At 56.7% G+C, this 13,234-nt stretch overlaps 3 protein-coding genes across 3 annotated transcripts; all 3 read left to right on the top strand.

Annotated features, from left to right (window-relative positions):
• Positions 1–4,841: 4,841 nt before the first annotated feature.
• Positions 4,842–7,082, top strand: LDBPK_367080 (beta-adaptin, putative; the record flags this gene model as incomplete). The annotated part of the gene is made up of 1 exon (XM_003865771.1): positions 4,842–7,082. One exon carries the CDS (start codon positions 4,842–4,844, stop codon positions 7,080–7,082), a length of 2,241 nt encoding a protein of 746 aa, XP_003865819.1.
• Positions 7,083–8,824: 1,742 nt separating this feature from the next.
• LDBPK_367070 (hypothetical protein, conserved) lies at positions 8,825–9,601 on the top strand (the record flags this gene model as incomplete). Its single annotated transcript, XM_003865770.1, has 1 exon — positions 8,825–9,601. One exon carries the CDS (start codon positions 8,825–8,827, stop codon positions 9,599–9,601), a length of 777 nt encoding a protein of 258 aa, XP_003865818.1.
• A 1,235-nt stretch (positions 9,602–10,836) lies between these two features.
• Positions 10,837–12,930, top strand: LDBPK_367060 (prolyl oligopeptidase, putative; the record flags this gene model as incomplete). The annotated part of the gene is made up of 1 exon (XM_003865769.1): positions 10,837–12,930. One exon carries the CDS (start codon positions 10,837–10,839, stop codon positions 12,928–12,930), a length of 2,094 nt encoding a protein of 697 aa, XP_003865817.1.
• Positions 12,931–13,234: the final 304 nt, after the last annotated feature.

Raw genomic sequence — 13,234 nt, 5'->3', positions numbered from 1 at the left:
AACGACCCGCAGACGTGTAGGATTTCAACGCAGAAACAGAGCTCAAGCTGGGAGCACAGCAAGTCATACGCCATTTGCAGGGAAAACGCACCTGAAGAGTTCTGGCTACTTGTATCCGGTAAAGCCCCTCTTTCTATTTGACCGCCCCCCTTCTATCTCGGCTTCATTTTGATCCATCAGCGTGTTTTTTTGTTCGTTTTCCTTCCACCCCTTTCCTTTTTCTCGTGCTCGTGCTAGTCTGTCTTCCGCCCTGCTCAATGCGCAATGTAACAACTTTCTCTATTTTTTCTTTTTCCTCGTAGCGTTTTACGTTTCTAGCTTTCACCGCTCTCGCGTTTTTGGTCTGTATTGGCGCGGAAAGGGCTTCGTTCCTCGCCTCTCCCACCCCTTTCTCGATCCCAGCTCCACCTACGTTTTCCTCTTCCTCTTCAGGTCTAGCTCACAGATCCGCGCTGAGATGCCTCTCGGTCGTTTACAGCGAAAGCCCAGTTAGGAAGGGGCTCCTGCGCAGTGCACACGCTGACTTCATACTTTTTTCTCTTTCCTCTGTTGGTCTTCGCTTCGCCAAAGGTCGCTCGGAGTGCTCATGGCCACGATCTTTCCGCCAGCCATCACACACACACGTGACCACCACTCGTCTTCTTCGCTCTCTTCTATACCCTAGCGCACCTTTACCTCTCGTCGGCCTTTTTTTTCCTTTTCGTTCCCCCAAAGCGCCTCGACGTGTCATCGATACTCGTGTGCGTCTCCTGGTCTAGCAGGGATGGGTGGTGGGCTCTCGTCCTGGGCAACGCTGCTGGTGGTGGGGGGAAAGACTTGTTTTCGACACCATTCGCTCTTCTCTTTGCCTTATGCTTGCTTTTGGTCTCTGTCGTCGGCTCTGTTTTCTTCTTCGCACCTGCTTTGACTTATCAGAGCCGATGCAGGACTTGTCACGTGCTCCAGTGGTGGCCTGTGGAGGCGGTGACCGCCGTGGATAGCCGAGCTCTTGCCCAGGTACAGGGCCCTGAAATGCTCTTCCGTATCTTATCCATTTCTTGTCTTGCTGTACTAGTTTTTTTTTTGCTTTGTGTCTCTCGTCGTTCGTGATGGAAGAGTGCGTGGCTGCCGCACAGGCCGCCGTACCTATACGAGGATAAAGCAGGCACACACCGGTGAATCCTCTTGTGGTGCGCGACGGCATTTGTTTGTTTTATCTCTCTTATTTTTGTCCACGGACGCTTGCCTTCTTTTTCGCGGAAAAAGAGGGAAAACGGTGGCCGGGCTTGACTTAGCCTTGTATGCACACGCGTGCACGGATGATTGCCGTACTCTTATTTCTCTCGTCTTCATAGATTTGTGCACTCTTTCGGCATACCGCCTGTCTTTTATTGCTGTTGTCGTCTCCCGTTCATCGCCTCTCCTCTACTGACGTGGTTGCTTCTCAATTATCTTCTCTCCTTTCTTCTCTTGTGAGGCTTTTTGTTTGCGAGGTGCCCCGTCTGTGTGGCTGTGCGGGCCTCCTTGCGTTTTGGCACTGTTGTTGTCCGTGTTTTTGTTTGCGATGTTGCACGCGTGTACTTGTGCGCCACCCATCGGTTAGTGCGCCTTTCTCCCTTCACCCCTCGCCTTCGTCTGCTTTTTTTCTTTTTTCTCCTTCTATTCACCCTGTGGCCTCGCAGTGTTTCGTGTTCAATGGTTTCTCGCTTGTGGCTGACTCTTGTTCTCTTGTCTCTATTCTGTGGATGTTCTGTTTTTTTTTTTTATGTGCACCTGCTGCTCTGGTGCCGGTGATGGATGCGGCGGATCGACTTTGTTTTCATCGCGTTTAGTCCTTGTTTTTCTGTGAACAAACCGTTATGGCGCTCCGCCTCGCTTCCGGACGACGCGCAAGTTATTCCACTCGTGTGCTCCTTCTGTGCGCCCTTCAGATTTACCTTTCCCTTTTTTCACGCTCTCCTGTGGTTTATCTGCTTTTTCCCCCTTTCCGTTTCACGCGCACTTGAGCAGCATGTCACGTGCCTTTTGTTTTGTGTGTGTGGTGGCGCGGTGCACTGTGGACTTCTTTTGTTTGGGATTGTAGTGGCTGAGCTCTTTTTTGCCATCCCGTCGGTTCGCTGTCAACGCCACGATCTGCCACATCTGCTGCTTAGTGCTTGAATTTTCTTTCGTTTTATTCGCTTCACGATCCTTCCTCCCTCGTTCCTGTTTCTTGCTCAGCGATGTCTTCTCCGTTCTCTTCTTCCTCCAAGGCATCTGCTTGCGTCACGCTGCCGCGAACGTGTCTCGGACGAGTTGCTCGCGCAACTACGAGAGCAGATGGAGCACCGAGCGCAAAGGGAGTCAACTATCGACTTTGGTACGGTCTTCGTTTTTTTTTTGTTTATGCCGTCTTTACGGGCTCTTCTTTTTTGTTGTTTTCTCGTCGCGGTTGCGCGTTGGCTCTCACTCTCTGTTTTCCGCGTGTGTGGGCATGTTCTTTTTTTTTTTTGGCGCGTGCTGAACGGACTTGGGCATTGCGCTTTCCTGTAGCCTTTTGGTTTTCTCGTTTCCCTTGTTTGTTTTTGTTTGCAGCTCTGTGGGAGAGCTGCCGCGCACACCTCACCCCCTTTCCCACCCCTCGGGCAAGGGAAAAGAAAAAGGGTAGCGTGGCTAGTGGAACGAATAACACAGCGCTCGGGAGGACGTCGCTGGGATAAGCGAAGAGATGGCGACGATGAGACAGGTCATTTGGAGGTGAGGTCGGTGCTTGGCAGTGAGGAATCTAGTTGCCGCTGCTCTCATCTCCAAGCACGTCCCCCTTTTCCCTTTCCGGCGGCTTACTTCACCGTATCACCGCTCGTGTGCTCGTTTTCTTCTGCTGTCGACAAGGTGACCGCAAACTGACTGACGATATGCATGCAAAGACGACGGATTGTTGCCCCGCCGGCCTTCACGATACTCACCCTCTTCTTTTTTTATTCCCGTTGTGTGTTGGCGTCTCTCCCTGTCTCTTTCTCAACGTACAAATTTGCCTTTTTTGCTTCTTTGTTGGCCAGCGCCCTTCCCGGCGCCGTTTCTTCTCCTCTTCGCTTGCTTCGTCTCGTCTTCCTTGTGTGACTGTAATGATTCAAGTACGCGGGGACTGCACACACAGACACACATATCTAGGTGCGCCTATGTTTGCGTGTGTCTGCGGCTTTATCTCTGTGTTTGTGTGCTGACGCCCCATTCTCAAGCCGGACTCCATCCCACAACAGACGGCCATCGGGCTCACTCACAGTCACGTTGTGTTCTGCTGGCATGCTTGTAGACTTGCCTGTATCTCTGTGCTGGTCAAACGCACATCATGGCGAGGCGTGAAGCAAAGAGGGAAGAGCGTGCAATGGCACTTGCCGCGCGGTCGCCATAATGCGTCACCTTCGGCTTTCCCTTGGTTCGCCCTGTCTTATTCACTCTTGTTCTGATGGGGGTGAGTGAGCGGCTGACTGAGTCGAAGAATGCCGCTGCGCCCACGCGTGCCCGTCGCCTGGCTTCCGAGGGGAAACTGCGTGCTCTGCCCGCCACACACACTTTTATGTCTTTTCTCAGCGCTTTTTTTCCTTCTAGCTTTCTGCCTTCCCATGTGTATTCGTACTTGTGTGCGCGTGTGCGTGCGTAGGGGTTTCCGTTGCCATGCACACTCGCTCTTCTTTGGCTTTTTATATGTGTGTGTTGTTTGGTGCCCTGATCTCTCTTTCTCCGCTCTCTCAGTGTCGCTATTACAGCCTTACGCACATGTGCTGACTCATGGGTGCTCTGCGAGTTTTATGCATCCCAAAGGCAAGAACGAACAGCATGTGCACGAACGTGCACACGCCTTCGCACACGCATCCATACTGGGCCCTTCGAGATGGTGCTGATCAGAGAAGCACGTGCGCGTGTAGCTGCACAAAATGTACTCTCGCTCGTTTTTCTTCCTCAGCTCTTCTCTCTTCCCCTTTCGGTCGTCGCCCTCTCTCTACCAAGACGCAACGGCGATGCCGGCGTCGACCTTTTTTTTTTACAACGCCTCTTGTTCTTTTTTGTGCTTGTGATTATCGACATGTCTTTTCGTTTGGTTCAGGAACAGGAGTGCTTGACAACAACAAAAAAGTAAAACAAAAACAGAAAATGCAGCAAAACACACGTGATGCCTTATGAATGGTCCCTGCTCTCCTCTATCGACGCGTTTTCCTCTCGTGTACTCCCCGCCTTGCCGTTCTGCGTGTATCTGCGTTAATGCTTTGTATGTACGGCAGTCGCGCGCCATTGGACACTGCTGGGGAGTGGCCATGCGGGCGGCACGTGATAGTGGGCATGGCCGTAAGAGGGGCACAGTCTCACCTTTGTGCCGCATCAGTCTCATCTCTCCTTCTCCCTCGGGGCTGCTCTCCCCTCCGCCTTGATCACATCTCATCCGTCTCGCGTTCTCTTCCCCCCCCCCGTTTCTCCCATGTTTCTGCATCAACGTCTATGGAGCATGGAGGTGCGAGCAAAGGGAACACTACGAGTCGACACAGCATCACATTGCCGTGACTCGCCCACCGCTGCTGACACCTCCCACACATCCGTTCCCCCGACACCCTCACACAAACCTTTTTCTTTTTGTTTTGTTGCCGCTCTTCAGGCGGCTTTCCACACCCGTGTCCGTGTGACACAAGGCAGCACGGCTGCTACCGAAAGCGACGCGCTGGGCTAAGGATCGCTGCGCACAGCGAGGAGGTGTCTGAGACGAAATCTCGGTTTCCTGCTCACGTGCCCTTCGTTCAAGGCCTGTTCGCGGAACCGTCGAAGGCGACGTGCGCCTGCCCTTCACCCCCCTCACCCTCTCCCTCCCCCACTCAATCATAGGAACGCGCGCGATGGAGAACTTTCTCCGCAAGGCGCGCGAGAGAATTCAGCGCAAATTGGAGGAAACAAAGACGGGATCCAAGTACTTTGCGCAGACGCGCCGCGGCGAAGCTGCGGAGCTGCAAAATGACCTCAACGGCACCGACAGCTATCGCAAAAAGGCCGCGGTGAAGCGCATCATCGCCAACATGACGATGGGGCGCGACGTGAGCTACCTCTTTGTCGACGTCGTGAAGCTGGCTCCATCGACCGATCTGGAGCTCAAGAAGTTGGTCTATTTGTACGTGCTCAGCACGGCGCGGCTGCAGCCGGAGAAGGCGTTGCTAGCCGTCAACACGTTCCTGCAGGATACCACGAACAGCTCCCCCGTTGTGCGGGCGCTTGCGGTGCGGACGATGATGTGCATCCGGGTGTCCTCGGTACTCGAATACACGCTGGAGCCTCTGCGCCGTGCCGTGGCAGATCCGGACCCGTACGTGCGCAAGACTGCCGCCATGGGCCTCGGCAAGCTGTTTCACGATGACATGAACCTCTTTTACCAGCAGGACTTCAAGAAGGACCTCGTGGAGCTGCTTAACGACAACAACCCAATCGTCGCATCCAACGCCGCAGCAATCGTGTGCGAGGTGAACGACTACGGAAGCGAGAAGATTGAGAGTAGCAACGAATGGGTGAATCGACTCGTCTACCACCTGCCAGAGTGCAATGAATGGGGGCAACAGTACATCCTTGACCTACTGGCGGCCCAGCGTCCTAGCGACAAGGAGAGCGCCGAGACTCTGCTGACGCGCGTTCTGCCCCGCATGAATCACCAGAACCCGGCTGTGGTGATGGGGGCGATCAAGGTAGTTGCCAACCTGGCGAGCCGGTGCTCGCAGGAGCTGATTGAGCGCTGCACTGTGCGCGTCAACACCGCCCTCCTAACGCTGGCGAAGCGCGATGCTGAAACACAGTACATTGTCTGCAAGAACATTCACGCACTGCTGGTCATCTTTCCGAATTTGCTGCGCACCAACCTCGACGCCTTCTACGTACGTTACAGCGACCCGCCGTTCGTTAAGCTGGAGAAGCTGCGCCTCCTGTTGAAGCTTGCCACGCCGTCCGTGGCGCCAGAGATTGCCAAGGAATTGGCCGAGTACGCCTCGGGGGTGGACATGGTGTTTGTGGTCGAGGTGGTGCGTGCCATCGCTTCGCTCGCCATCAAGGTAGATTCCATGGCGCCTGACTGCGCGAACCTTCTCATGCAGCTAGTGGATCGGCGGCCAGAGCTGCTGCCTCACGTGGTGACAGCCGCAAAGGATATTGTGCGCAAGTACCCAGAGCTACTCATGCTGGATGCGCTGGTGACCGACTACGGCGCTGACGAGGTCGTAGAGGAGGAGGCGAAGGTGTCGTTGCTGTGGATGCTGGGTGAGTACTGCGACTTCATCGAAAACGGCAAGGACATTATTCAGCGCTTTATCGACACCATCATGGAGCACGAGCAGCGCGTGCAGCTCGCGATCCTGAGCGCGGCGGTGAAGATGTTTCTACGAGACCCGCAGACGATGGAGCCGCAGCTGAATCGCTTGCTGGAAACAGTGACGACGCACAGTGACGACGCCGATGTGCGTGACCGCGCCTTTGCGTACTGGCGTCTGCTCTCTAAGGGCATCACTGTGGAGCAGATGAAAAAGGTGGTTCATGGGCAAATGGTGCCTGTGAACGTCGACCACACCTTCAGCGATGCCATGACCATGGCGGACCTAAAGAAGTCCCTCAACACTGCCGCCATCGTGTTCGCCCGCCCGTACCAGTCGTTTCTCCCTCCCTACGGGCTGGCCGACGTGGAACTGGACGAGGAGGACACAGAGGACGACGATGCGGTGAAGCTGCCAGCGACACCGTCGATGGGCACCCAGGATGGGGCATCGGCGCCTGATGCTGCACGGGCAAGGTACGATATATTTGAGTTCTTGGGCGATGGGACCGGGGCGCGTCACCCGGTGGCGAGCGGCAGCAACGGCGCTCAGCATGCAGATCCTTTTGGCGACCTGTTCAGCGCCTCGCCTTCCACCGTCGGGGCCTCCTCGCCAGCCTTTCAGGCCGCGTCAGGGTCACAGGCGCCAGCATCACCGCCAACCGCAGCGAGTGCCATTGAGGACTTGTTCGGAAACGGTATGGGAAGCGGAAGTCAAACAGTGCCAGCGCCAATCTCTGCCGCACCGCAGTCCGCCGGTAGAGACACGCAGCTGAATGATCTCTTTTCCTAAGCGGAACACGTGCAAAAGTGTGTTGCAAAGGGAAGTCGTCCGCTATGTACGCAGAGTGGAGGGCCGTGTGTGCCGGGATGAGTGAATATGCTATATGCTGAGTGTACTGTGTGCTTAGGCGCGTTTGGCGCCTTCGAGCCCTTCTCATTCTCCAATCCTTAGCACTCCCTCTGTCGTCCTCGGCCTGCCCGAGATCCAACAGATACTGCTTTTCACCCAACCTCCCCTCCGACACGCTGCCTTTCTCAGCCCCCCTACCCCTTCCCTTCCTCTCCTATTAGGATGCAGATGATGCGTTGGCTGTGGCCGCTGTCGTTTTGTTCTTCGCTTTCCTCTTTTATCTTTTTGTTTCTCGTTGTGTACTCAAGGGCTCCGTGTGTTTATCGGTTGTGCTTCTTCTTGTCCGTTTGACGGTTGTAGCATGCCCTGATGACGGGCACACCTCGGTGCGCAGCATCTCAGGGTCCAGCGCCTCATCTGTGGGCCAGCCCTGCAGACCCCCTCCCCCTCCCCCCGTATGTCCCCGCGAACGCACAGCTGCATGTGGTGGTGGCAGGCTCAAAAGTACCCCCACGACGTGGGGGTGGAGGTGAGAGCGATTCAGCGGTGCTGATATGTCGGCGTTGATGTCGTGGATGGCGCTGCGTTGCAGCGAGCTGCGGCCGTGGGCACGCTTGTGCCATGCCTAGGATAGAAGGCAAGCGTGCCCGCGTGGCTCGCACGTACCTCCTTGGGCCGCCCCACTGGCCGCTGGTGTGATGGGAGCCTGAGCTACCCCCCAGACAGAGTGAGTGAGAGAGAGAGGTGCGCCAGGTGGCGACCAGCACAGCGGGAGCGACCCGTGAGGCGACCTGGGGGGTGGGTGGGCGGGCTTGGGGCTGAGGCAGAGACCGTGCTCGGGTGGCCGCGTCGGCGCAGGGTGCTGTGTGGGGCGCCCGCATGTCTAGCGCTGCTCGGCACCACGCGATGGGTCTGTGGCAGGGCGGCTGTAGCGTGGAGTGGAACTCGTGTTCTATTGCGGAACAAAAAAAGCGGTGAGAAAAAAGGGCTTTGGCATGCACATGTGTATCCAGCGTGGTGGCGGACGGCTACACGGCCACTCTTAGCTTCTTTCTGCGGAGGGGTGCGTCGGGCTGGTGAGGGAGTGGGAGGTGGTCTGCGCTCTGTTGCTTCGTAAGCAGAAGAAGCATACAATCGAAAAAAAAGGCTGCGTGACATGAACAGGCCCGTTTTTCCAGTGTTTGCCCTTCCCCCACGCAAAGGGAGAGGAGGAGCGTATTGGCGACGAGTTCGATTGACGGTCTGTCATCGAGCCGCCGACGACCACTCTACGGGACGCGGTCGCATGCCGTTTGTTTGGAAATGCATGTACGTCATGCACGCACGCTCCCTCTGTGGGGAGGGGGTGTGCTTACCCTCGCCCCTTTGCCGATGCGACAAGGTTAACAACTTCTCCTCCTGTTCCGCTTGCCTTTGGTATCGCCTTCGTTGAGTTGCCTCTCCCACCGTCTGCTTCACCCTTTTCGGTTTTCCCTCTTCATCTGCTTTTCCCTTGTTAACCGCCTCTCACGTCTTGGCCCGGCATCAGAGCAGCGAACGAAGCTTCACGTTTGTATCGTGATCGTTTTTGTGCAGCACAGAGTTGCCCTCTGTTCCGACGCTTCCTTCCACGGCCCCTCCTCCGCCACGTCGCTGTGAGTGTTCGCCTTGCCGATTGCCCGTTTACGAGCGATAAAAAAGTAATGTTCCGCCGTCTCTCCATGTGCGTGCCGTTTGCCACGACGGCGCGCTTCTACACCCCGTCGGAGGAGCTGAAGAAGCTCTACGCTAGCGACTTTGAGCGCGCGCAGTTCCCCGCCAATATTGTCCCCAGCGACTCTGTCACGTTCGCCAAGTTCCTGTACAAGGCGGTGGAGCCGAAGGGCAGCTTTGATACCATTCTGAAAGACTTCCAGACCATCGCTGCCGCCATCCCGAAGCTGCCTGTCTTCTGGCAGCGTACCGTGGTGGTGAGTGAGGTGAAGGAGTTCAAGTCGCTCTCCGCCCCGACTACCTTCACTCTCGAGTGGATGCAGAGCAACGGCATGCTAGACGTGCTCCCGGATGTCGCGGAGGTGTACGAGACCTACGTCAACGCCAAGATGAAGCGCGTGACGGCCAAGATCTACGTCGCCCCTGGTAAGGAGCAGGACCGGGCCCTGGTGGACAAGGCAAAGCGAGTTGCGGAGCAGGTTGTGAAGGACAACAAGCAATTCGCCGGCTACACGCTGGTGCCGAAGGTGATGGTGGATCGCTCCATTGTGGAGGGCTTTGCCGTGGATGTGCAGGGAACGTACGTTAACGAGGCCGTCGGCCGCACGAAGGAGACGCAGGCGTCGGGCGAGGCCGATTACACCAACATCCCGCCTCCGCGTTTGTCCAAGACGACATGGGAGGACAACATCGAGACAGAGGTGCTGCGCAAGTACCTCGACAGCCTTTCCCTGTACGATGCCGAGGAGCTCAAGAACGGCGTTTAAGTACAGCATGCCTTTCCGTGGATTGGTCTCGGGGTTTGATGACCTCCCCGCCTCCTCCCGCAGTGACGCGCATGGCGACCACAGGGCGAGCCGACAGCCGTGTACGGAGGGACGTCTGGGTCCGCGTACTTGTCTTTTTTTTTTCGTTTCTGCGCGCGTAGCTACTTCGCATGCTTGCCGCAGCCGCGGCAAGTCCCTTTTACCCGTCGACGTACCCCGACGCACGCGTCGCTCCTTGTTCTCGCTGGCATCTGTGGCCGCGGCAGGTGAAGTAGGCGGTGCCAGATCGAGAGAGAAGAGCGGGGAGGAGAGAGCGGAAGGAATTCTGTTGTCGATCGAGCGTGTTTCTGTCGCTGTTGACATCGCGGCTTCTGTTCTCTGCCACCCCAACTCCGATACCCCCGCTCCCGTGAGCACGCCAAAACACGCGTGCCTTCTTGTCGCCGTCTAACAAGGATCTCGGGTTTTTCTCTTAGGTCTTTGTTGTTTATGCTTTTTTTTTCTCTCTCTAGTAGGCACACCTCGTAGTAACGCATGTTTACCAATCTCCCTCACAGCAGAAGCACTGTGCGACAGGGTGGTACCGCGTTGTGTCGGTATCGCGCATCTCCGCGTCACCTTTGTAGTGCATCTCTCTTCCTCTACGTCCTGGCCATCACCCGGTGTGGCTGCCCGCAGGTTGCGCGTCGCGCCCTACTCGGCACCACGCGTTGGTGCGGACGCCTGCGGGAAGCACTTCATTCGCTGCCCCTGTCCATGCCAAAGGGACATGGCCCCAGAACGCGCCTGAGCGGCGGTATTCTGTGGAAGCTTTTCCTTTGTCATGCTGCAGCTGTCTAGGTGTACATGAATGATTTTCCCAGAGGCGTCCCTTTGTGGATGGCATCGCCGCTGCCATCGCCTAATTGTCTTCTCTGCATTCTCGCTCCGCCTCTCTGAGGTCTCCCTTCTCTTTCCTCCCTCCCGCCCCCGCCACTACCTGCGGTATGATGCCGACACACACACACACACACACACACACGCACGCGTGCGTGCATGTGAGAACACACATCACTGCAGGTGTTCTGTTTCTCAGCTACCATTCTGTTTTGCTTCCTGCATCCTGGGTCTGTTAAAAGTCCCTCGTTTTCTGTTAGCTGCCCTGCCTCTCTCTCTCTCTCTCTCGCTGGTCGTGCTTCTGACCTCGTTGTCGATCTCTTCGCCAGGAGCTTCCGCACACAAGGCAGAACCCAGTCATGAAGTCCCTCTACCCCGTCGTCCGCCGTGCGGCTACGACCTACCAGCTGCACGGCCGCACAATCCCGGAGCCGTACGACTACCTCGAGGACCCATGTAATGCCGAGACGAAGGAGTTCGTGCGGCAGCAAAACGAGGCATTCGATGCGTACATGAAGTCCTCCAACGAGGTCCGAGACAAGATAGTGGAGCGAGTGACGGCGATGCTCAACTACGCGCGCACAAGTAACCCGAGTCTGCACGCTGGCAAGTATTACTATCAGTACAACACCGGCCTGCAAAACCAGAGCGTCATCATGCAGGCGACGTCTCTCAAGGACGACAATCCGACTGTCTTTCTCGACCCGAACACTCTCAGCGCCGACGGCACCACTGCTCTCAAGGCCCACGCTTGGAGCGAGAACGAGGAGCTGTTTGCCTACAGCCTGAGCGACAAGGGAAGCGACTGGCAGTACATCCAGGTACTCAACGCGGAGACGGGGGAACAACTTCCCGACAAGTTGAACTGGGCGAAGTTTTCGGGCATCTCGTGGTGGAAAAATGACGGCTTCTTCTACCAGCGCTATCCCGAGCTCAGCGAGGACGTCGACAAGGGCGCCGAGACGGACTCGGCGCAGAATCACTACGTGTGCTTCCACAAGGTCGGGACTGCGCAGTCGGAGGATTTGCTCATTCTGCAGGTGCCCGAGCATCCCCAGTGGATCTTAGCGGCCGAGGTGACGGACGACCACGAGTACCTCGTCATCCGCGTCATGAACGGGTGTGATCCGAACAACCTTATTTGGATTGCAAAGCTGCCCACCACCTACGAGGAGCTGAAGAGGCCGCTGGAGTTCGTGAAGGTGGTAAACACGTTCGTCGCCCAGTACATCTATGTCGGCAACGAAGGCAAGATGTTTTACATGACGAGCACCAAGGATGCTTCGCGCAAAAAGATCGTTTCCATTAACCTTGAAACGACCGAGGAAAAGGATGTCGTCGCTGAGCAGGAGTCAGTGCTGAACCGTGCTGCGCTTGTGAAGGACACACTGATCGTTGTGTACCTCGAGGACGTCAAGGACGTGATGTACTACCGCAAGCTGCACGGGGCGGCGGAGATGAAGAAATTGGATCTGCCGCTCGGCACCATCACGTCCTTATTTTCTGACTATAAGAAGGACTTTGTCTCCTTCAAGGTCTCCTCGTTCATGTTGCCCGGTCGCTCCTATGTCATGGACATCAACAACCCGCAGGGCTCGCTGACTGTCTACAAGGACGACGTAGTGAACGGTCTCAACGTCGAAGACTACGTCACTGTGCAGCACTTTTACCAATCTGCTGATGGCACGAAGATTCCGATGTTCATCGTGCACAAGAAGGGGTCCTTGTCCCCCCACTCACCGGTCATGCTTTACGGCTACGGTGGTTTCGGCATTTCGCTGACCCCCAGCTTCAGCCCGTCGCGCATCGTCTTTCTACAGAACCTCGGCGGCGTTCTCGCCATTCCGAACATTCGCGGCGGCAACGAGTACGGCCAGTTGTGGCACGACGCCGGGCGCCTTACGAAGAAGCAAAACTGTTTCACCGATTTTGTCTCCGCCGCCAAATACCTCCACAGCAACAAAATTGGCTCCCCTGCCACGACGGCCATCATGGGCGGCTCCAACGGCGGCCTCCTCGTCGCTGCCTGCGCCAATCAGGCCCCTGACGAGTTCTCGTGCGTCGTGTGCCAAGTAGGCGTCCTTGACATGTTCAAGTTTCACAAGTTCACCATCGGCCATGCTTGGATCTCCGACTACGGCAACCCAGATGAGGAGGAGGACTTCAGGGTACTGGAGAAGTACAGCCCCATCCACAATGTGCGCCCCGGCGTCAAATACCCAGCCATCCTAGTGGTGACCGGTGACCATGATGATCGCGTGGTGCCGCTGCATTCGCTCAAGTACGTGGCCACGCTGCAGCACACGAACCCGGAGCTGGGTGGTCCCTTCCTGGCGCGTGTGGAGGTGGCTGCAGGTCACGGCTTTGGCAAGCCCACGAGCAAGATCATCGCCGAGACGTCCGACATGTACGCCTTCATGGCGAAGAGCATTGGTGCAACGTGGCACGACTGAGATCGATTTTTCTATTTCCTGCATTCTTCACCGTGCGCCCGTAGCCCCCGACGAGCACGTTCGCTGATAGATGCATAAGCCACCACCGCTCACCTGCTTTCTGCTGCGCCACGGCTGCATCCTCGTCGTGTAGGGCGAGCCGTCCCTGCTGCCGAGTCGGGCCATGCACCTTGCGGGCACTTCGTGCCCGTCCTCGTCCCTTCTTTCACGTACGTGCTGCGTGATCGGCGCCAGACGGGCCCGGGCCCACTGCGCGCATTGACCCACGTGGGCCGCGTGCGCAGTCCGGCTCGAGGGTGGTGGC

This window comes from Leishmania donovani, chromosome 36 (genome assembly GCF_000227135.1).
Source record: "Leishmania donovani BPK282A1 complete genome, chromosome 36".
NCBI lineage: Eukaryota > Euglenozoa > Kinetoplastea > Trypanosomatida > Trypanosomatidae > Leishmania > Leishmania donovani.
Note: the sequence above shows the minus strand (reverse complement) of the source record. Positions and strands in the feature narration are given on the sequence as shown.